At 45.3% G+C, this 24,703-nt stretch overlaps 1 protein-coding gene across 2 annotated transcripts in view; it reads right to left on the bottom strand.

Annotated features, from left to right (window-relative positions):
- The window catches only part of NPAS2 (neuronal PAS domain protein 2), a 363,736-nt gene that overhangs the window by 44,981 nt on the left and 294,052 nt on the right, over positions 1–24,703 (bottom strand). For both annotated transcript variants that reach the window (XM_033949438.1, XM_033949439.1), the window contains exon 16: positions 5,997–6,143. In XM_033949438.1, the coding sequence (XP_033805329.1) occupies positions 5,997–6,143 (147 nt within the window). The remainder of the gene's footprint in view (positions 1–5,996; positions 6,144–24,703) is intronic.

The following is a 24,703-nucleotide window of genomic DNA, read 5'->3' as shown; positions in this document are numbered from 1 at the left end:
CTATCCAAGAGAAGAGAGCTCTTTTTGATGCCGGTTTTCCTTGGGTAGCTGGATTATAGAAAATGAAGAGCTGGTTTGTCTGGCGTAAGGAAGCAGTTGTCTTGGCGTACAAAAGTAATGCTCTTCTGCAGTCCAATGTATGGAGATTTTGCTCTGCTGGATAGTAATGTGGAGGAGAAAAAAATGATGGCAAAGTTATAGTTTAAGTCTGTGACCACTTCAGGAAAGAATTTGCAATGAGTCCGTAACTGTACTCTATTAGGAAAAAATTGAAGATAAGGATAATACGTGACTAGTACTTGAAGTTCACTAATTTTATAGCTGAAGTTAAAGCTGTGAGAAAAACTGTTTTCCAAGTAAGGAAAGAAAGCGAAGCAGATCCCAATGGTTCAAACGGTCCTGCATTAAGATATCTAAAACCAAATTCAGGTCCCACGCTGGAGGAGGGTCTCTTATTGGAGGTCTAAGGTTATTAAGGCCTCTGATGAAATGAGCGGGTGATGTGAAACTGGTTTGTTGTCCACGAGAGAATGGAAGGCCGAGATAGCTGCAAGATAAAATTGGACCAAGTTTGATTTGAGACTAGAATTTGACAAGGTATGATAAAATATTAACAATTAGACAAAGGAGAGGATTCTGCTGGTGATCGTGCACCCAGATGGAAAAACAATTCCTTTTAGATTGATAAGTCTTCCTAGTCAAAGGGTGCCTTGCTGCCAGAAGGACTATCTTTGCCGGTTGAGAAAGTAGCAAATGTATTAGATTTGAACTTTCAATTTCCAGGCTGTCAAACTGAGACAGCCCAGATACGTTAGATAGATTGTGAGTCCACCGGGACAGATAGGGAAAATGCTTGAGTACCTGACTGTAAAACCACTTAGATAACCTTGATAGGCGGCATATAAAATCCTAATAAAACTTGAAACTTGAGGCTGCAGAAACTGAGATGAAGTGAAGAGAGCCACTGTGGGAGTTCCCCAGTGATGGAATATTTGTTGAAGGATGGAAAGTCCACTCATGAGGATTGAGTTTCCTACTCAGACAGTCTGTGAGGACATTGTGTTCTCCTGGAATATATACCACTTATAGATGGACTCGTAGCATCAGAGCATAGGTTCCACAGGCAATATGCTTCTCTGCAGAGAACCTCCCTGTTTGTTGACGTAGAACATCCTTACTTTATTGTATGTTTGAATGAGAATGTGTTTGTTGTGAATCTAAGGCCAGAAAGCTTGAGCATAATATACTGCATGCAGTTCTAAGTGGCTGATGTGTAGGGATTGTTCGCTTGTTGACCATTGCCCTTGAGTTCACAATTGGTCGAGGTGCACTCCCCAGCCCTCCTGTAGGGATGGAAAGTGAATCCACCAAAGGAGGGAATCCTGAATGTTTGCAGAAGAGGCATCATCCCGGCGAAAGAATGATGTCGTTGATTCCAGTGTAACTTTAGGTGCCACTGTAAAGGTCTCATGTGCAGTCTTGCATTCGGCACTAGAAATATTGAGGCTGCCATATGACCCAAGAGATGCAGAATGGTGCAAGCCGGTAAGGCTGAAGATCGCCTGAAGTGATCTGCCAGAGTGATGATGGACTGATGTCTGTCCCGAGGAAGATAGGCCTTTGCCGCATCTGTGTCCAGAAGAGCTCCAATGAAAGTGAGGGAGCGATTTGGAGTAAGATTAGACTTTTGGAAGCTGATGATGAATCCCAGAGACTGTAGGGTTAGAACCGTGGTCTGAATGGAGAGTACTAACTGGTCTCTGGAATGAGCTACTAGGAGCCAATCGTCTAGGTAAGGAAATACCATGTGGTGGTGTTTTTGCAGATGCACTGCTACCACAGCCAGGCATTTCGTGAAAACCCTCGATGCTGATGAAAAGCCAAAGAGCAGAACTTTGTATTGGAAATGTTGACTTAGGAATGTGAAATAAAGGAAATACCAGTGGGAGGGATGAATTGTAATGCGAGTATACACATCTTTGAGGTCTAGAGCAGCTAACTAATCATATTGCTTCAGGAAAGGAAGAATTGCTGGAAGAGAAATCATCCTGAACTTTTCTTTCTTGAAGCAGGCATTGAGAGGTCTGAGGTCAAGAATGGGATAAAGACCTTGTGTCTTCTTGGGGATTTGTCTGAGTATGTGGAACCTCCTTGATGGCATTGCTGTGAGTAGAAGGGAGACCGCTTCTACTCACATTGCAGAATGTGATGGTGTGGAACTGCAGAAGGAGGAGGTTGGGAGCGCTTTTTGGGTGCTAGTTATGTGGCAGTGTGAGCCAGAGCAGTTTTTTGCTGTTTTATTCTGATTTGTATTTGTTTGTTATGTATCTGTCTATATTTAATTATGACTTTGTATGTGATTTTGTCCCCCACCTAGATTTGTAGATAGGCGGGCTAGAAATAATTTTAAATAAATAAATAAAATAAATATGGAGTTGGGAAGGAAATTGAGGAAGTATCCTTGGAAGGACCTTTTGTTCTGTCATGATGGTTTGCCAAGCTGAAAGGAAGTGGGTTAGCTGCCACCCCCCCGGCAGATGGTCAAAAACTGGGATTAGGCTTAAGCGCAGGAAGCTGAGGTGTAGATGACTGCTTCTGGACTCTCATACACTGTTTCGGCATGTAAGGAGAAGACTACGATCTTTGAAGGGGAGGACGGTTATACGGAGCAAATCTGCATCGAGGATAGTATTGCTGAAAAAACTGCTCATGGAATGCTCTTCATTAAGAAAAAGAAGAGGAAGGACGTCTAAACTGTTGGGATTGTTCCAAGGAATGCACTGAGAGGTCACTACTAGTTGAGGAATTTTCTTTAAGTTGTGAAACTGTTGCTTGTACTTTTTCACCAAAGAGACTGTCTCCTAAGCATGGAGCATCTGACAGCCTATCATGCAGGTCTTCTCTAAGATCCGAAGCGCTCAGCCACGCTGAGTGCCTGGCCACTATGGTTATTGCTACTGTTCGAGACATCATTTCATAGGCATCATAGTTGGTTTTAATTAGATGATACATAGATTCCTGAAGGGCAATGTGAAGACTTGGTAATGCTTCTGGAGAAGCAGCTTCCAACTGCTGTAGAATGGTATGTTGAAAGTGGAGATGTTGCTGCTGGTGGGCAATGATCTTAGATAAAAGCATAGACCCTTGATAGACCTTGTGGCCTATGGAATCAAGGCGGCGAAGATCCTTTCCTTGGGGTGCTAATAACGGGGCTTTTGAAGCCTTAGCCTTTTTAATAGCCAACACCAATTACATTGATTGGTGAGGAAGCTGCGGAAGATCATGACCAGGTTCTTTTTGAACCTTATACTTCAATTCCAAGCGTTTGGACGCTGTGGATACTGATTGGAGGTCTTGAGGAACTTGATGGACTGGAAGAGCCACCAGCTCTTTCAATGGCGTTTTGCAGGAATGAAAAATAGCTTGAACATCCTTGCTACCTGTCAGTGTTGCTGCTTGAGTGAAGCTCAGCAATGAAGAAACCTTCTGTAAAAATTCTGGTTAAGAGTATTTCTCCATAAGAACCGGATGACTAACTTGAAGCAGTTGAAGAGGTAGGTCGGGATCCAAATTTGAAGTACATCTGGTTCTGACCAGGTTGGAGGAGAGTGAGAACCTTTTGTTGGAGATGAGCAAATAGGAGTACAGGGATCGCAGGTTACCTCCGGAGATGCTACTATAGGACCTGAAAGCCTAGGTTCCTGTGAGGAAAACTGCCAACTACAGGCTAAGCATTGCAGGGCTTCCAAAATTGGAGGCGGCTGAGGAGAAGACTGAAGTAAATTAGAACTATCCTGCATGAACCATTGAAGAAGTGTGAAAAAATTTGTCACAGCCTGCATGAAGACTGAGCTCTGGGCAGGGGGTTCTGGCTGAAGAATAGGCAGACACAAATGTTTATAGGGAATCTGTTCCTGTGAAGGAGGTATAGGAGAGGTCTCTGCTTAGACTTGGAGCCTTTAGAAGGTTTTGAAATATTACCTGCAGGTGCCAGAGGTTGAGGAGTCAAAACAGGAGCGGACCGTGAGGCCGAGACTGGGCCCATGGGAGCCTTCAAAGTTACCTCAGAATGAGAGAGAGACATTACCACTTCTCTATTAGAGCTCCGTGATAATGCTGCCACTGCCGGAGGTGAAGGAGTTAAACAGCGTTTCAGCGTCGGGAGCTTTTTCTTCTTCTGTTAATTTTTTTTTCTGAGGAAGAGAGAGAAGAGCTGCAACCTGTAAGCAGTCAAAGAAAAAACTGATAAGCTGAAGGGAGGGGCTGTAGGTGTAGGGACTCCTGCACATGCCCAGTAAGCTCAAAAGCTTACTTAACTAGGTGAGAGCACTGGCACACAGGCTCAGTCGGAGGACTTCACCAATAAGTGTGCCTGCATACCCCTGCTTGTCTCCAGAGAAAAGAAGTTTGCGGGATATTGAGATAAAGGGGTAGAAGCAAGGCCAGTCCTGCCACTGGGCAAATTAGACGTCTGCCTAGGGTATCAAAATTTGGGGGCGGCAATGTGGCTTCAGCGCAGCACAATGATGCTGTGTGCATTTCATTCTGCAATAGGCCTCAGTCCTGCTCTGTCAAAGATGATTATTATAGACCAGGACTTGACAAATTTTCACAAAATCTAAGAGCCAACAGCAGACTTCTCTCTTATTTCTCTTTCCCCATCCTTCCAACATTTCCCCCATGAATAGAAAGAATCCCCTTCCAAATCAGCATTAGCTTACTAAGGGCTCTATTCCTATTTTGTGTCTGTGTGCCCAGAAACTTTACTAAATCAGTTTCTTACAGTGCCTCTGCAAATCACTGGAAAAGCAAGTAGTTTCCCTTTCCAAAGCATGCTGTCAGCTGTATGACAGAACTCGTATGACTACACAGCTTATCTATCACTCTATTTTTCCTATCCTAATTATTGTAGTTCTGCTCCTTTCCAGCTATACAACCTCTTATCTTACTCTCTCTCACCCTGATTATTTTGGAATAATATCTAAACTGCACAGATATTTGATGAATTGTGGTATATCAAGAAAAAACTCAACTTGAACCCTCTACATAGGTGAAACTAAGAAGCCATTGCCTCTTTGTTTCACATATCACCAAAACCTGGGCCCTCACCAGTCTCTCACTTGCTCTCTTGTACCCTCCTCTCAGCTTTCACCCAGTCTCTCTCTCAAACCTCCCCCAGCCTTCACCCACTCTCTCTCAACCCCCTCCACAACCTTCACCCAGTCTCTTTCAAACCCTTTTCCCTCAGCCTTCACCCACTCTCTCCCAACACCCTCTTAACCTTCACAGTACTCTCTCTCTCACTGCTACTTATTCCCCTCACATGCAGGCTAACTTTGAATGTTTCCTAGCACTGTGATTCAGCTTTCATGTAATCCTGAGCCGCACAGTACAGGAAGTTTGGGCTAGTCTGGCAGATTCAAGTCCTGTGAGACTCCTAAGCTTCCTGCATTGCACAGCTCAAGATTACATAGAGAGCTGAATAATAGTGGAGAAGCAAAACACGAATAGTGTTACAACCCCCCCTCCCTAAAATGTCGAGAAGGGGAAATAAATCCTGGGCACCAGTGTGCAATCTGTTGAGCCCTATTAGAGTCTGAGAAAAGTCATGTCCTACCTTCAAGATTTATTTCTGTTGTCCCATTTTAGTCTCCCCAAACAAGTGAGTCACCAGCTACTTTCATCTCATCTGTATCTCCCTTCAACAAAATCCCCTCTCACACCTTGAAATCCTTTTTAAATTTCCTTGCTATCCTCCACTAATTCACTATCTTCCCCTCCTCCTGTTTATTTTCACTTTCTACCCGCTGATTACAATCAACTGCTTTCTCTTTGCGGATTCCCCCTCCTCCAGCACAAGTCTGGGTCAGCAGTGCTTCAAGAAATATACTTCTCCCAAGCTGCCCAGCATCTACACTACTGCTTTGAACTGCAGAAGACAGAGATTTTGAGATCTTCTTGTACTCCGAGGTGCATGGATTGTTATCACTGCATACCTGGATGTTAGACTCCTGGACCATACACAGTTGCTCCTGGATTTTATGTAGCTCCTCCTGTTGCCACCGAATATTGGCTTGGATGATCCGCGTCCGTTCTTCTAGTTGATCCTTGATGGTTCTGAACATGCCAAGCTGTGCAGAGAACTTAAAAAGCATGAAAAAAATAAATATGCTGTTGTTCTTATACCTAACTGAGATCTGAGCTCCAGAAAGCACTATTTACGAGGGGATGTTGAAAGGTTCTCAGCCCAACCAAGAAGGGAATGATGGAGCCATGAAACTTACAAGTTATTCCACATATTTACCTCTAAGTTCAACACATTTGGCGAATCGTGTTTGAAGTTTATATAACCCTTCCAAAAAATACTACTACTAATCATTTCTATAGTGCTACTAATCATATGTAGTGCTATACATCAAAATATAGAAGAGACAGTCCCTGCTAAAAAGAGCTTACAATCTGGTCAAGACAAACTGGACAAAAAGGTGCATTAATACACAGTGCTCAGGTGGGAGAATGATGGAGGGAATGATAAGACAGATGTCTGCTCACTGAAATACTGCTCTGCTGCTGCGATCACCTCCAAATCACTCAAAAATTGTTACCCTTTCAAACTCTTTTTAAGGTTTGGAAACAGAAAATAGATGAGCAAGATCTAATGAGTAGGGTGGATGGTCTATGCACGGAAATCCGAACTGCATCAAAAAAAGCCATCATTTTGTCAGCCTTGTGAGCAGGTGCATTGTCTTGAAAAAGAGAACTAATTTCAACAGCTTCCCTCTCCTTTTTTCTTTCAATGCTTCCTTCAATTGGCACAGCAAGTTAACAGTTACTTACCGTAACAGGTGTTATCCAGGGACAGCAGGCAGCTTTTTTCACATGTGGGTGATGTCATCCAAGGTGCCCGGATGTGAACAGTCTCGCAAGCAGACTTGCTTGTAGAAAACTCAGAAGTTTTGAGTCTGCCGCACTGCGCATGCGCGAGTGCCTTCCTGCCCAGCACAGGGTGTGTCTCTTCAGTTCAGATAACTAGCAGAGAAGCCAACCAGGGGAGGTGGGTGGGTTGTGAGAATAGCTGCCTGGTGTCCCTAGATAACACCTGTTACGGTAAGTAACTAAGCTTTATCCCAGAACAAGCAGGCAGCCTATTCTCACATGTGGGTGACCTCCAAGCTAACCAGGATGGGATGGTGGGAGTGTTGGCAACTTAGGAGAATAAATTTTGTAATACTTTCTGGCCAAAATGGCCATCCCGTCTGGAGAAAACATCCAGACAATAATGAGAGGTGAAAGTATGAACCGAGGACCAGGTGGCAGCTTTGCAAATGTCCTCAATAGGATTGGATCTGAGGAAAGCTACTGAAGCTGCCATGGCTCTGACTTTGTGGCCTATGACTCGACTCTGAAAATGCAGTCCACCTTGAGCATAGCAGAAACAGATACAAGCAGCCAGCCAGTTGGAGATGGTACGCTTAGAAATTGGATGTCCCAACTTGTTTAGATCAAAGAAGACAAAAAGTTGAGGAGCAGATCTGTGTGGTTTGGTGCATTCTAAGTAGAAGGCCAAAGCATGCTTACAATCCAGAATATGAAGAGCTGATTCTCCAGGATGAGAATGAGGCCTTGGAAAAAACACTGGAAGTACAATGGATTGATTGAGATGAAATTCTGAAACCACTTTAGGTAAGAATTTAGGATGAGTACGGAACAGGAGGACAAAGACATGGAATTAATCGAGGACATAGAAAATATCACACTGCGCGGGGACTCTGTAATGCTAGGAGACTTCAACATGCCAGATGCAGATTGGGACACACTCTCCGCGACTACGGGTAGCAGCAAAAGAATATTGAACTCCATAAAGGGCGCACGTCTCAAGCAATTGGTATTGGAACCCACCAGGGACAAGGCGTTACTAGACCTAGTTCTCACCAACGGAGATAGCGTCACGGAAGTCTCAGTAGGAGAAACACTGGCCTCCAGCGACCATAATATGGTATGGCTCAACCTCAAGAAAGGAATCCCGAAAACAAACACCACAACAAGGGTTCTCAACTTTAGAGGCACAGACTTCAACCGCATGGGAGATTTCGTCCATGAGGAGCTACATAAACAAGCAAAAACTGATAATGTGGAGGATATGTGGTCGTCTCTGAAGTCCATACTACACGAAGCAACAGACCGATACACAAAGACTGTAAGTAAACGCAGGAGAAACAAAATACCCCAATGGTTCAGTAAAGAAATTTCAGACCTAGTTAAACAGAAAAAAGACGCATTTATCGCCTACAAACATTTAGGCAGAGAGGGGGCAAAAGAGGACTATCTATCTAGACATATCCAAAGCTGTCAAAACAGCAGTCAGAGAGGCCAAACTCCGAATGGAGGAAGAGCTAGCACGGAAAATTAAGAAAGGGGATAAATCTTTCTTCAGCTATATTAGCGACAGAAAAAGAAACAAAGATGGGATAGTACGCCTGAAGCAATCAGACGGTAACTTTGCAGAATCAGACTCTAAGAAGGCAGAATTACTAAACCAATACTTCTGTTCAGTGTTCACCTGCGAAGCGCCGGGAGCTGGTCCACAGCTGCAGACGGGAGATAACCGGAAAGACCCGTTTCAAGATTTCGAATTTACGCCCAGTAGTGTCTACAACGAACTATCAAGACTCAGTGGCGTACCTAGGGGGGGGCGGGGGGGGGCGGGCCGCCCCGGGTACCAGCCCTAAAGGGGTGTTCCCGGCCTTGCCGTTCAGTCCCCCGCCACCCCCGAAGGACCGCTCGCCCCACTGACCTTCCTGCACCACCTGTGAAGCAGCCCGCAGCAGGATCGCGAAGTCAGCGTCAGCATCCCTGCGCTGCTTCCTGCGCCGCGATCCCGCCCCTCCTCTGACGTCAGAGGAGGGGCGGGACCGTGGCGCAGGAAGCAGCGCAGGGATCGCTGACGCTGACTTCGCGATCCTGCTGCGGCTGTTCATAGGTGGTGCGGGGAGGCCAGGGGGGCGAGCGGTCCTTCGGGGTGGGTCGGGGCATCAGGCCTTCAGGGTGGGGCGGGCGGGCAGGCAAGCAGGCTTTCAAGGGGGAGGGGGTGACAGGCAGGCAGGCAGGCCTTCAAGGGGGGACAGGCCTTCGGGGGGGGGGTGCAGACCTTCAAGGGGTGCAGGCAGGCCTTCAGGGGGGTGCAGGCCTTCGGGGGGGGTGTAGGCCTTTGGGGGGGTGCAGACCTTCAAGGGGGTGCAGGCCTTCAAGGGGGGGAACAGGCCTTCAAGGGGGGAAAGGCAGGCAGGCCTTCAAGGGGGGGACAGGCCTACAAGGGGGGGGACAGGCCTACAAGGGGGGGACAGGCCTACAAGGGGGGGGGACAGGCCTTCAAGGGGGGGTGCAGGCCTTCAAGGGGGGTGCAGGCCTTCAAGGGGGAGACAGGCCTTCAAGGGGGGGAAAGGCAGGCAGGCAGGCCTTAAAGGGGGGACAGGCCTACAAGGGGGTGGGACAGGCCTTCAAGGGGGGGGACAGGCCTTCGGGGGGGTGCAGACCTTCAAGGGAGTGCAGGCCTTCGGGAGGGGGGTGCAGTCCTTCAAGGGGGTGCAGGCCTTCAAGGGGGGGAAAGGCAGGCAGGCAGGCCTTCAAGGGGGGGACAGGCCTACAAGGGGGGGAGAAGCTACAAGGGGGTGGTACAAGCCTTCAAGTGGGGGACAGGCCTTCGGGGGGGGGGGTGCAGACCTTCAAGGGAGTGCAGGCCTTCGAGGGGGGTGGTGCAGGCCTTCAAGGGGGGACAGGCCTTCAAGGGGGGAAAGGCAGGCAGGCAGGCCTTCAAGGGGGGACAGGCCTACAAGGGGGGGGGAGAAGCTACAAGGGGGGGGACAGGCCTTCAAGTGGGGGACAGGCCTTCGGGGGGGTGCAGGCCTTCGGGGGGTGCAGACCTTCAAGGGGGGGACAGGCAGGCAGGCCTTCAAGGGGGGGACAGGCCTACAAGGGGAAGGGACAGGCCTTCAAGGGGGGTGCAGGCCTTCAAGGTGGGACAGGCAGACCTTTAAGGGGGGACAGGCCTTTGGGGGGGGACCATGATTTAGAAGTACACGGAGGGAAGGGGGTGTTCAAAGAGACATGCATATGCCAAACTTTGGGGGGGGGGGGAAGAAATAATGGGTCTGAAAATAGAGGAGAGGGAGAGAGATGATGGACCATGGGATTTAGGGAGGGAAGGAACAGAAAGGGAGAGAAATTGGACACAAGGGATGGTGTGGAGGAGGGATAGAGATACTGGATAGGAGGGTAATTAGGAAAAGAAACGGAGAGATGGTGGACTCTGGGATGGTGGGGAAGGAGGGAGAGATGCCGGATGAAAGGGTATTTAAGAAAAGGTGGATCTGTGGAGGGAGATGAAAAAAAGGAAAGATACCAGACTTCCTGGGAAGGGAAGGGAAATGGAAAGGGAGGACAGAGTTGGCAGATGGATGGTTAGCATGCAGAAAGAAGGAGACCCTGGCAAGCAAGTTATCAGAAGAAAACCAGAGCCTTGGACCAACAAGATTTGAAATATAACCAGACAACAAAAGGTAGAAAAATTAATTTTATTTTCTGTTTTGTGATTATAACATGTCAGATTTGAAATGTGTATCCTGCCAGAGCTGGTGTTGGACTGCAAACGTGAGCTAGGATTTAACAGAAAGAGGAAAAGTCCTTTTTGTTTCTTTATTTTATTTACACCACAGCGCCAGTGTGGTTAGGAGAAGCCAAAGGGGGTGAAAAAGCTATAAAACCCACCAGGAGTTTTGAAAAAAATCACCCAACTGGGCAGGAAAATCAAATTGAAAAACCAATTCAATAGGGCTGAATTGAATCAAAATTTTTTTTTCCTGTATCTGGCAGCATTAGTTTGCGCTACTGTCTTAGACTTTAGGACCTGGGATTGGGGAGAGATGGCATCCTCAGTACTTTATAATGCAAGTGAAACGAGGATTTGGTCAGACTTTTGAAGGGTCTGCAGAAAAAAAATATTGTATAGGCCGGGGACATGAGACAGCAGGAAATGGGAACTTTTCTTCCTTCTATTTTTGTGAATGGAAAGGCTGAGGATGTCAGAGAGGTCAGTTAAAATATGTGCTTTATAAGAAAATATAATAATGTGTTTTATAAAGTTTATAGCATAGCTGGCCTACCCAGTGAGGTGTTCCTAGTGGTGATGGTGGCAGCGTGTCAATGTGTTAAGAGGAAGAGGTGGTCTGGGAAATTCTGCTGAGCAAACTCCAGGCCCATTTCCACGCCCCAGTTAGTCCACTCCACTCAACTGGTTCACACACTGAGTGGGTCTTTGGGTGTTGTTTTGGGATCTCTTCCAGTGGTTTATCTCCTTCTGGTCCAAGGAAGGAAACTTTGTTATCCTTAGCATTGACCTACAGAATATGTTTGTAACAGCGCTGCTTGTGTGGCATTAGGCTATGTAGTGATCGAAAGAAAAAAACAGACCTTTGCACATTTTTGCACTATATGGTGGGTGTATGAGGAGATTCACATTTCCTGCACAGCTAAGTCCATGTGAAGTTACCTTGTGCTGTATTTGACATCTAGCAAGGTCTCTGTTTGAAAGGAAAGATCTAAACTTAAAAATGAAGTGGCCAGAAGTTATGGTAAAAGCAGATAGTGTAGCTGGTTTTAAGAAAGATTTGGACAAATTCCTGGAGGAAAAGTCCATAATCTGTTATTAAGACATGGGGGAAGTGTCTGCTTGCCCTGGATCGGTAGCATGGAATGTTGCTACTCTTTGGGTTTTGACCAGGTATTAGTGTCCTGGATTGGCTATCATGAGAATGGGCTACTGGGCATGATGGACCATTGGTCTGACCCAGTTAGGCTATTCTTATGTTATGTTCTCATCTGTAGGGGCCTTTGTTTTCACTTCTTATTTTAATGTATTTTTTTTCTGGGAACTTATCAGTGTTTTTTATAATGGGAACAAAAATGGAAGAGAATTAATGTGTGTGGGATGAGGGGGTAACTAATTTCTTCAGCTAAATAATTCAATCCACTTCAAACAGACATAGGAGAACTCACGCACCATTCACACACCCTCCAACCAAAAACGTCAAAAGAAAAAAACTGTTCGACAACCTCCTAGCCATTCGAGCTGCAACACTCGACCCCCAACTCTACAACCAATTGATATCAACCACAGACTGCAAAACCTTCAAAAAGAAATAAAAACCCTTCTATTCAAAAAACACATAAAACCGAACTAACACAATCAGAACTGTCCCAAGCATCACCTGCAACTACTCCATATGTACTTCTAATGTCATGACAATTTAGACATAATTTATGTTATGTTATGTTTGGAATAATGGTTACATATATGAGGTTCAATAAAAGAAAATTTTCACTGCCTGTTTCTATTCTGACCATTTATTCCATTTCATGGTTATTGCAAAAAAAAAAAAAAAAAAAAAAATTTTTTTACATGGGGGGGGGGGGGGGGGGGGTGTGTGTGTCAAAAAATGATGGGCCCCGGGTGCCACATACCCTAGGTACGCCACTGTCAAGACTCAAAGTAAACAAAGCCATGGGACCAGATAACCTACACCCCAGAATGCTCAGAAAGTTAAGGGAAGTCCTGGCAGAACCATTATCTGTTCTTTTCAATCTTTCCCTAAGCACAGGAAGGGTCCCCTTGGACTGGAAAACCGCCAACGTAATCCCACTCCACAAGAAGGGCTGCAGGACAGAGACAGCAAACTACAGACCAGTGAATCTCACGTCTATAGTGTGTAAACTGATGGAAACACTGATCAAACAGAATATTGACACAATCCTAGATGAAGAAAAACTGCGTGATCCACACCAACACGGGTTCACCCGGGGCAGATCCTGCCAATCTAATCTGATTAGCTTTTTTGACTGGGTTACTAGACAACTGGACGCCGGAGAGTCACTGGACGTGGTATATTTGGACTTCAGTAAAGCATTTGATAGCGTCCCTCATCGAAGATTACTGAACAAGCTGAAATCGATAGGATTAGGAAACACTCTAACTACATGGATTGGGGATTGGCTGAGCGGTAGACTTTAGAAGGTGGTAGTGAACGGTACCCCATCCGAAGCATCGGATGTTATCAGTGGAGTGCCGCAGGGATCGGTCCTGGGCCCGATTCTATTCAACTTATTCATAAGAGATATGATGCAAGGACTTAGAGGAAGGGTATCACTGTTCGACGCCGCCGCCAAACTTTGCAACATAGTAGGCAGATGCTTATTACCTGATTATATGACACACGACCTACTGCTACTGGAACAATGGTCAAATACTTGGCAGCTAGGCTTCAATGCTAAAAAATGCAAGGTAATGCACCTGGGCAAAAGAAACCCGCGTAGAACTTATGTACTAAATGGTGAGACATTGATCAGGACCACAGCGGAACGCGTTCTAGGGTTGATCATTAGCGAGGACATGAAGGTTGCCAATCAAGTGGAGAAGGCTTCCTCCAGGGCAAGACAAATGATGGGGTGTATCCGCAGAAGTTTCGTCAGCAGGAGACCTGAAGTTATGATGCCGTTGTACAGAGCCATGGTGAGGCCCCACTTGGAGTAATGTGTTCAGTTTTGGAGACCACACTACCGAAAGGACGTACTGAGGATCGAGTCGGTTCAGCGAACGGCCACCAGGATTGTCATGGGGCTCAAGGATCTCACGTATGAAGAAAGACTAAAGAAATTGCGGCTGTACTCACTTGAGGAAAGAAGAGAACGGGGAGATATGATTGAAACGTATAAGTACATCACGGGACGCATTGAGTCAGAAAATGATATCTTCTGGCTCATAGGACCCTCAACCACCAGAGGGCACCCGCTGAAAATCAGGGGAGGGAAGTTTCATGGCGACTCCAGGAAGTACTTCTTCACCGAAAGAGTGGTGGATCATTGGAACAGACTCCCACTCCAGGTGATAACGGCCAGCAGCGTGATGGATTTTAAGAAAAAATGGGATACTCACGTGGGATCTTTAAGGGAGTAAATTTAAGGGGGGGGGGATACTTGGAATGGGCAGACTTGGTGGGCTATAGCCCTTTTCTGCCGCTTTTTTCTATGTTTCTATGTTTCTAAGACCATCTTCTCATTATGGAAAACCGTGAAAAGTGGATCAGGAACTAAAGCTTGCAGCTTACTGACTCTTCAAGCAGATGTGAGAGCAATGAGAAACACCACTTTCCAAGTGAGATATTTTAGATGAGCGGTAGACATTGATTCAAATGGAGGCTTCATCAATTGCGTACGAACAACATTGAGATCCCAAACCACTGGAGGTGGTTTGAAAGGAGGTTTGACATTGAAAAATCCTTTCATAAATCTGGAAACCACAGGATGAGCAGAAAGGGGTTTCCCTTCAACAGGCTGATAGAAAGCAGCAATTCCACTAAGATGTAGACTTGAGGCCAGAAGTAGGTAAGTGGAGAAGATAATCCAAGACGGAAGACAAGGAGGTATCTCGAGGCTCCTTGTTATAAGAGATGCACCACGTAGAAAATCTGGTCCATTTTTGGTGGTAGCATTGTCTAGTGGCAGGCTTTCTGGAAGCCTTTAAAATGTCCCGAACAGATTGCGAAAACTGAAGAGGAATTATGTTGAGAGGTACCAAGTTGTCAGGTGTAGAGACTGCAAGTTGGGATGAAGAAGAGATCCTTGACTCTGTGTAAGCAGAGATGGAAAAACTGGTAGCAGATATGGCTCACTGCTGCTGAGCTGAAGTAGAAGGGAGTACTAGGGTTGCCTGGGCCACCGAGGAGCTATTATAATCATGGTGACATCATCGTTTGTGAGCTTGACAAGAGTCTTGAGAATGAGAGGGAATGGAGGGAACGCATACAGGAAGAGGTTCGTCCATTCCAGTAGGAAAACATCTGCCTCGAGACAATGAGGAGAGTATATCCTGGAGTAGGATTGAGGCAGTTTGTGGTTGTGGAAGATGCAGAGATCTATCTGAGGCATTCCCCAATGAGAAAAAATGTGATGTAGTGGTGAGGAATTGAATGTCCATTCATGAGGTTGCAGAAGACGACTCAACTTGTCCGCCAGACAGTTTTTCTCTCCTTGAATATAGACAGCTTTCAGGAAGGTGTTGTGATGGATCGGCCTGTCCCACACCTTCTGAGCTTCCTGACAAAGAGGGAGAGATTCCGTTCCTCCCTGCTTATTGACATAATACACGGCGACTTGATTGTCTGTCCGAATAAGGACTACTTGGTTGTGAAGAAGATGCTGAAAAGCCTTGAGAGCATTGATGATAGCTCTGAATTCCAAAAGACTGATATGACACTGACGATCCATGCTGGACCAGTGGCCTTGAGTATGGAGACCGTTGAGATGAGCCCCCCAAGAGTAGGTCGAGGAATCTGTCATGAGGACCTTCTGATGATTTCTGATGAAGGGGTGTCTGAAACAGTAAACCTCTGTAGAGATTGGAAGAGAGCATCCACCAGTTGAGAGACTGTCTCAACGAAGGAATGACTGTAATGTGTCGAGAGAGTGGATCGTAAGCTTGCATCCACTGAGATGCCAAAGTCCACTGAGGGATTCTGAGGTGAAGTCTGACAAAAGGAGTCACGTGAACAGTTGAGGCTATGTGACCGAGTAGCACCATCATGTGTCTCGCTGAGAGTGAAGAAAGGGAAGACACCTTGTGGCACAGCTCAAGTAGAGCATCTAGATGCTGTTGAGGAAGGAACGCTCTGAGTTGGATAGTGTCCAAAACAGCTCCGATGAATTGTAGATTCTGAGAGGGCTGAAGCTGGGATTTGGGAAAGTTGATTTCGAATCCCAAGCTTTATAGGAACCATGTAGTCCATTGTGTCGCTACAATAACCTCCCTGAGATATTGAGTCTTTGATGAGCCAGTCGTTCAGGTAGGGGAACACCTGAAGACCATAGTTCAGCAGAGCTACTGCAACCACCACTAGGCACTTGGTGAATACTCTGGGAGATGATGCCAGGCCGAAGGGTAGCATTCTGTACTTAAAATGCAGATTCCCCACCTGAAATCTGAGGTACTGATGGGAGGCCGGATGACTGGGGATGCGAGTGTACGCCTTCTTGAGATTTAGAGAACACAACCAATTGTTCTGATCTAGAAGGGGATAAAGGGATTCCAGGGACAGCATGCAAAATTTTTCTTTGACCAAAAATTTGTTGAGAGCCCCGAGATCCAGTATGAGACGCAGATCGCCCATCTTCTTCGGAACTAGGAAGTAATGGAAGTAAAAACCCCTGCTCTGCTGTTCCAAGGGAACTTCCTCGATGGCACGGAGTCGAAGCAGAGCTTGAGCTTCCAGAAGAAGAAGGGCGGTCTGGGATGAATTGGAAGGATACTCTCTTGGAGGAAGCTCTGGTGGAATATGAGTGAAATGAAAAGAGTATCCTTGATTATTGACAGTACCCAGAGGTCAGATGTAATGGTCTCCCATCGATGGTAAAAATGATGGAGACTACCTCCGATGGGAAGAGGAGAGGACAGAGGCAGAACTATGGAGGTTATGCTCTGTTTGAGACAGTCAAAAAGGTGTAGCAGAAGGCTGAGGTTTCTGTTGCTCCTGCTGTTGTTGTTTCTTGGGGGGCTGCTCAAGTGTAAGAAGCTGCCCTTGGAGGATAACCCCTCTGATAGGAAGGGAGAGGTCGAGAAGGCTTCGCAGGACCTGTCTTAGGCTTTGGTATGACGATGGAAGCAAAATATTTCTCATGCTCAGACAACTTCTTGGTGGCGGCCTCTACGATTCATCAAAGAGGTCATTGCCCTCACAAGGAATATTAGCCAGATAATTCTGAATATTGGGATCCATATTGATGGTGCGAAGCCAGGCAAGGCGGCGCATCACTACCGAGAAAGCAGTGACCCTCGAGGAAAGTTCAAAGTCATCATAGGATGACTGAAGAAGATGCAACCAGAGTTGTGCTAAAGTAGCAATGACTTGCTGAAACTCTAAAAGCCTGTGTTGACCAAGGTCTTTAGAGAAACCAGGGAGTATATCAATAAAATACTTGAAATAAGTAGTAAAGATAAAATTATAATTTAAAACCCTGGAGGCCATCATCGAAATTTGGTAAAGTCAACGGCCAAATTTGTCCATGGTCCTGCCTTCTCTACCAGGAGGAACAGTAGCATAGACCCTGGAAGGATGATTCCTCTTTAGGGAAGATTCCACAAGGAGAGACTGATGAGATAGTTGGGAGTTCTCAAAGCCCTTGCAATATAGAGTTCTATACCTCGATTCCAACTTGCTTGGAACCGCAGGAATGGCATAAGGAGTTTCCAGATTTCGCTTGAAAGTCTGAGAAAGAAGCCTGTTAAGAGGAAGTTTGAGAGACTCTACAGGAGGTCGAGGCATACTCATTTCCTCTAAATACTCCTTAGAGTACTTAGAACCAGCGTCCAATTTAAGATCCAGGTCCTCAGCCATTTGATGGAGGAAGGAGGAAAAGGACAATTGATCTGCCAGAGCATGGCCTCGAGACGGACTCGATGACCTCGAGGCACCTCGAGTGGAGAACAAAGGCAAGGCCTCTCTGGAGTATTGGTATCCCAGTGAATAGAAAGACTGAGACGAGGTACTGGAAGCAGCGGAGTCCTCAGGTTCTACTATTGGTGTCCTCGATCGAGGGGTTGAAGGCCTCAAAGAGCTGGAAGGCCTGGACAAGGAAGGCTTCTCCCTGGAGGAGGATCTGCACCTCGATGAGGGCCTCGAGCAGCAATGAGAGTGCTGCCTGGAAGCAGGTCTCGTGCGAGGTCGAGACTTCGCCCTATGCCTCAAAATGGGCAATGCCTTATGTGAGGGTATAGGGATGGAAGCTGTAGATCGAAACCCAATAGACTCAACGGTTTGGATTGAGGAATCTCGAAGCACTCCCAAAGACTTGACTCCTTATATGGAGTGTGAGGATTCCAGACGAGACACTCGCAAAGACTTTATTCATTTTTCAGTCTAAAAACAGTATGTAAAGGAATACATACAAGTAATTTGAAAAACAGCACACATACATCAGTCAATAAATATATAATAAACCATTTTCACCCCCGTCCCTTATTCCAATGTATTCAATAAAATCCTAATATAGTTTCCCTCTCCCTCCCATCAACCCCCCCCTGGATGTGCAAACCAAACCGAAAATAGGAAAATAAACCATTTACTTAAGATTGATAAAATTGATCAATGGACCCACATCAGTTTGAACAACTTATTATTATCCATTAGTTCAGAATTCATTTTCTCGAATTTATAACACAAGCATAATGAATTCCACCAAAAGGTGAAATTTAATCTGTCAAAATTCTTCCAATTTTTAGTCACCATTTGCATGGCTACTCCGGTCATTATACCAAGTAATCTGCTTTTATGTCTATCTATTGGACGTGTAGGAGATAACAATGTCCCACAGATTACCACTTCATATGACAGCAAAACCGCAGTCTCCAGAATCAAATTAATATGTCCCCATATAGATTTCCAAAAGTTGAGTAACAAAGGACAATAGAACAACAGATGATCCAGTGCCCCTATGTCTAGATGACAGTGCCAGCATCTATTAGATTTTGAAATATCTAACTTTTGTAATTTAACAGGAGTCCAAAATCTTCTGTGCAACAAAACAAACCATGTTTGTCTCATAGATGCTGACGCTGTACATCTCATCCTCCAAGTCCAAATCTGTGGCCATTGAGTAACAGAAATTTGTTGCTTTATCTCAATGCTCCAAATGTCCCTTAGACTAGTTTTAGGTTTTTAAAATCAGATATTCAGATATTAATTTGTACCACTGAGTGGCCTGATGTCCCAGGAAATCTGTCTGGAAGCATAGGCCCGGCAAACTATACTGATTTTTTAAGTTGCGCCAATCAGGGAACCCCTTCTGAATGGCCTGCTTCAACTGCAACCACTTATATGTTTGAGACTTTGCAATGCCGAATGATTGTTGCAGTTCTGAAAAATCAAGCATTTTTCCATTTGATAACACATCATCTAAAGCACGTATACCTGCCTACAGCCAATGTTTCCAGAGGATCTTAGACTTGCCAATTTGAATCTTGGAGTTCAACCATAAGGATTGACACGTGGATTGTTGTACTAATATAGATGTTAAATTATCAATAAATTTTAAGGTTTTCCAGGTGGCAAAAAGAATGCTATAGTCCTTATAAATTCTGGGTAATTTGATACTCAATATATGACATAACCGTAATGGGGACATAAGTTGCCATTCTAAGTAAAGCCAGTCCAGAAGATGCTCCAAGACTTCAGGAAGGATCCAAGGCTTGATGGTATCAATAAAAATTTGGGAAATTTACCCCACCCGCTGCAATTGGTTTTTGCAAAGATAGACCAGTGTTTCTCAACATGCGGTAAGTATACCGCTTGTTGGGGGTACGCGGCCTGGCCGCCACTGCCGGGGATCCTTCCCTGGCCGCCTGCTGCTGAAGCTGCTGCCATGAATTCCTCCCTGCCTGTCTGAACACCCGACACACCACCCCCCATCCCTGAAGACGTCCCTGTTACTTTGTCAGATCAGGCTCACTCCATCCTCTCCCAGCAGCAACTCCATGCAGGGATATAGGCAGCGACTTACAAACTGCGTAGCTGACCCACAACCTTCTCTCCAACCGACGTCAGAATTAACATCAGAGAGAAGGATTGTGGGCCAGCCATGTGTAGTGTGTGAATGGCTGCACGTGCCGTCCCTGAATGGAGTTGCTGCTGGGAGAGGATGGAGTGAGTCCGGTTCCAACAAAGTAACAGGGATGCTTCGAGGGTGGAGGGTGGTGCGGCGGCAGACAGACAGGCTGGTGGGCAGGGATCTCCGGTGGCTTCTGTGGACAGGTCTGCTTCGGGAGAGGGAGGGGGAGTGTGGGCGGGGCAGGCAGGAATCCCCGGTAGTGCAACTTAATTTTGGGACAAAGGCTGAAGGCAGTGAGGGGGAGAGGGCATAAACTCAACACAGGAAGAAAGGGGGCCTACACATGAGACACAGAATGGAGAGAGGAAGGGGGCACTAACTTGGGACATCTCTCCCACTGAAAACAACCCCCCCCCTTGCATCGGGAGAGATGCTAATTCTCTCCTGCTGCAAACAGATTCCCCACTTGCAGCGGGAGAGATGCTGATTCTCTCCCACCGCAAACAACTCCCCCCCCCCACAGCGGGAGAGATGGCCACTCTCTCCCGCCACAAACAACCCCCAAATGCAGCAGCAGTGACGACCACCCCTTGCAGCAGGAGATGCTGATTCTCTCCCGCTGCAAACAACCTCCCCCACACACACACACAGCTGGAGAGATGTCCACTCTCTCCCCCTTATCTCCATGTAGATGTCAGACTAGAGGGATGCGGATCCCCTCCACCCAACTGACCTGCCCCTTCAAAATGGGCCTTCCCCTCCTATGGGAGGGGCCTTAAACAACTTGGGCCAATCTGAGCCTCAGGCCCCTCCCCGGTGCAACCTAGGATGTACCGGGGAGGGGAAGACCTATTTTGAAGTGGTGAGCGAGCTGGGTGGAGGGAATCCGTGGAGGTAAGGGGTCGGAGACAGGAGGAAAGAGTGGGCATCTCTCCTGCTGCAAAGGGGGGAGGGTTGTTTGCAGCGGGAGAGAACGGTCATCTCTCCCATTGCTTGGGGGGAAGGGTTATTGGTTGGTGTCAGCCTAGCATTGCTAGCAGTCAGCATTTTCGGTTGGCCTAACCAATGTCAGCAGAGGCCTATGGGACATTATATCAAGCTGACACTGGAATTTTGATGCAGATAGACTCTAAATGCTCTTGCACAGAATTCACATACATTAAGCATCCAGCCAGACTGGATTGTTTATCAAGAAGATATGCTACTTGAATGGGACAAAGAAGCAAGAGACTAATCCTACTTACTATTCCTGCAAGTGTCACATCTTCCTTATCAATTAAACTAACCATTGTTTCAAACAGTTTACAAATTATAAACAGAAAGATACTGGGAAATACAATAGTTTCTATAGTATAAAATAGTTTTTAGAATAAGATTCCAACCTATAAAAGCCTCCTCTCTGCATCATCCCCCCTCTATCTCTGGAACCTGAAGCCTGGACCATCAATCCCCTCCCCTCTCTCTCCTCTGGACTCTATAATGCAGGTAAACTTTCCTCTCTCTCACACACACACCCAAGCAGTCTCTGAATCCACTCTGTATTTGTAAAGCTTATGTCTATTTCTTTCTGTACATTTGTAACCCAGCAATGCTTATGTATCTTTCTAAAGATTGCCTTTCTGAAATATTAAGCCTATTTCTACAATATATATTCTTTATGCAATCACTTCTGGCTGTCATTGTCAGTAATTTTACTGCCTACTGAATCTTCTGAGCGTATTGAACCCGGGGCCTGGCGAATTGTAAGCCACCATATTATATCATTGGGGCTTATTTGCTTCAACATTACCCCTGCAAACCTTACATTTTGGGCAGTTGCTAATCCTTACAGTTGGTAGCGGGAGAGATTGAACAACTCTCCTGCTGTTATGTTTTTGGGTTTTTTTTCTTTTCGCATTTTTTCTGCACATTTGCTTATCGTTATCACCAGCGATGGGCACATACAAATTTAGCGAGTCTTCGCTACTCTCCGCTAACCTCATTTACATGAGCGTTTTTGGGAGAATTTCTCGCTTTTTTAAATTCGCTAGCAGACCAATACTTTTTAATTCAGTTTTTGAGAATCCTGGCCTTAGTTCTTTATGATTCTTTATGATTATCATTTGCTGGGGGGTGGGAGTTTGGCCGTTATGCGTCCTGGGGAGAGGGATGGTATGCTCTACTCTGAGTTTTGAGCCACCTTTTTTATTATTATTATTATTTTGGGATGGGATGGGAGGACTATACAACCTTATTTTCTAGTGTTCATATTGATAACATATATTGTATACCTTTTCAGGTTGGTTTGTGTTTCTTGTAGTGATCATCAATACAACTTGTTACATTTAAAAAGGGGGGGGAGTTTGAAATTATAAAACATTGAACATTTCATATTCATGTTTTCAACGTCTTTTATTGGTTCTGTTCAATAAAAAATAGTTTACATTTAAAATGTATGTTAACAAGTTAATTAAGGTATTCTGTGCAATGCAGAGAGGACGCTGCCCACTTTTGACACCTGTATAATGTGAGAAATAATCCACAAGGGTCCAGGTTTTTAAAAAAGTTTTGCAGACAGAATTTCTCGTCAAGTTTTCACATTTAATACTGGTTTTGTTTTGTTATGTGAGCAGAAGGAAGCTCTGCAAGTTTTAAAGGCAGATTGTAAGTAACAAACATACACATCTGAAAAAAATTAAAAGTGAAAGCACACATCGGCACCTGTTCTTCTGTGCCTAAATGTAAATCTCTCAAGTATTTCAAATGCAAATTGTCTGTGCAAAGCTCATATTTAGATGCAGAAAAACACCACCAATGTGTGCTGACATTTCTTTTTTGGACAAGTGCACAAGAATCTGGACTTACTGTGAAACCCTATGGCATTCTCCCTTAATATTTGACACCTTATACTTGGGTCAATTATTGGCTAATTGCTGCAATTATGAGGGTCATATTGAAATTAATGAGGAACAATTTTTAAAAAATCAGAATTTATTAATGTAGGTAAAACAAGTACATCATCTTAATGTACAGACTTTTCTTCACTTTTCAACAGTCGCCATTTCACTGCATACATTTTTCCCATCGTTCTACAAATTTGAAAATTCCCTTGTGGTAGAACTCCATTCCAGCTGCCTGAAGACACAGATGCACTGCTTTCTGGACATCCCTCCATCGTCTCGTAGTGTTGACCTCGCATCTGTTCCTTCACAAAACTGAAAAGATAGTCAAAGGGTGCCAGGTTGGGACAGTAGGCAGAGTGCAGAAAATCATCTCCTTCATTTCGATATCTCTGAAGAAGGTCTTGAGTGATGGTTTTTCTCTGAACTTTGTGGTTTTTGGTCAACAAATATGGGACCCAGAAGGCACAAACTGTTTGATAGCTTAAGCTTTCAATCATTTCCTGTACTACACTGTGTCCTATTCCAGGTTTTGCAGCAATTTCATTCACAGTGACACTTCTGTCTTCTTTAATGATGTCATCAACCTTTTCCTTGTTACATTCAGTGCAGGCAGTGCAAGGGCTGACCGCTACGAGGCTGATCTTTGATGCTCATGTTTCCATCTTTGAAATATTTTGCTCATCTCCTAACACTGCTAGTGCCCATGCTCACATCTCTATATGCACGAATTTCTGAAGTGGGAATTAAATCTTTAACAAGGAATTCAATGACAGCACATTGACAAAACAAAACATAGTATCGGCCATTTTGTATCTACTGCCTGTGGTGAAGTGATAAAAGCTAATTACATCACAATATCTCAACACATGGTGTAAAGTCTGTACAGTAAGATGATGTACATTAATAAATTCAGATTTTTAAAAAATTGTTGCTCATTAATTTCAGTATGTTTCTCGTATTAGTGTTAACAAGCACTTCATTGACACCACTTGGGGGTTATGCACAGATCACTGATCTGCATGCTTCTCCACTGCACCTAAGTGGTCTAGTGTGTAACCCAAAAGTGGGTATGGCTTTGGGAGGGTCAGGATACTTCTAAAAGTTGCATGCAATGTTCAAGAATTCCGGGGATGTGCACCTAACTTGCGTGAAAGGATTTACACTGGGTTTCAATTGGCATGAAGTCTTTGCATCTACATTTGGTCACAGGAATAAACACTATATACTATTCCTGGAGTGCCCTTTATAGAATAGTTCAAGTACAGGTTCTGCTTTACTTGATATACTGCTAACATGTACAAAGATATTTAAGTTGTTTTACGGTTCAAGGTAATAAAGGGGATAAGACATAAAATAAAAAATCAGTTTCAACAATTTCATGTGTAATATTTTATTTGCTTACTAGCCTTTAAGCCCGTTACATTAACGAGTGCTAGAATATATGCTTGTCTGTCTTTTTTTATTCCTGTCTTTCTCTGCCGCTGTCTTTCTTTCTTTCCGTCTCTCTCCCTGCCCCTGTCTCTTTCTTCTTTTCTTTCTGTCTCCCTCCCTCCCACTATCTGTCTTTCTTTCTTTCCGTCTCTCTCCCTGCCCCTGTCTCTTTCTTCTTTTCTTTCTGTCTCCCTCCCTCCCACTATCTGTCTTTCTTTCTATTTGTCTCTCTCCCTGCCCCCTATGCAGCAGCATTTCTCTCCCCCCTCCACTTCCCTGTGCAGTAGCTACATCAGCATTCCCTCCCCTCCATTTCCCTGTGCTGCAGCATTTCCCTCCCACCCCACTTCCCTGTGCAGCATTTTCCTCCCCCCCCCCCACTTCCCTGTGGTCTCTCTGTCTGTGTTTGTTTTGATGTTTGTCTCTTTGCCTGCTGTATGTGTGTTTGTTTTTTTTCTGTGTATGTTAAGCTGTTACATTAATGGGTGTGCGCATACGCTGAAGCCACTGTTGGTTGGCAGGTTAACTTGCTTCCCAGTAGCGGTAGCTGGATGGGGCTGGAGACCGGTTGTTAAGGGGTCAGTATTATCCAATCAGTGATGATACTGCGAAGGCCCAGTTCTAGATCGCCTTTCACTACCATCCCAGCGAAACACAACTGGTGGGTCAACTGTTCTGGAGAGAATAACTGGTCCCGGGGAACCAGCGGAGGAAGCAGGCGAGAGCTACCCAGAGCCGCCATC

This window comes from Geotrypetes seraphini, chromosome 6 (assembly GCF_902459505.1).
Source record: "Geotrypetes seraphini chromosome 6, aGeoSer1.1, whole genome shotgun sequence".
Classification (NCBI taxonomy): domain Eukaryota; kingdom Metazoa; phylum Chordata; class Amphibia; order Gymnophiona; family Dermophiidae; genus Geotrypetes; species Geotrypetes seraphini.
This window is presented reverse-complemented; position numbering and strand designations above follow the sequence as displayed.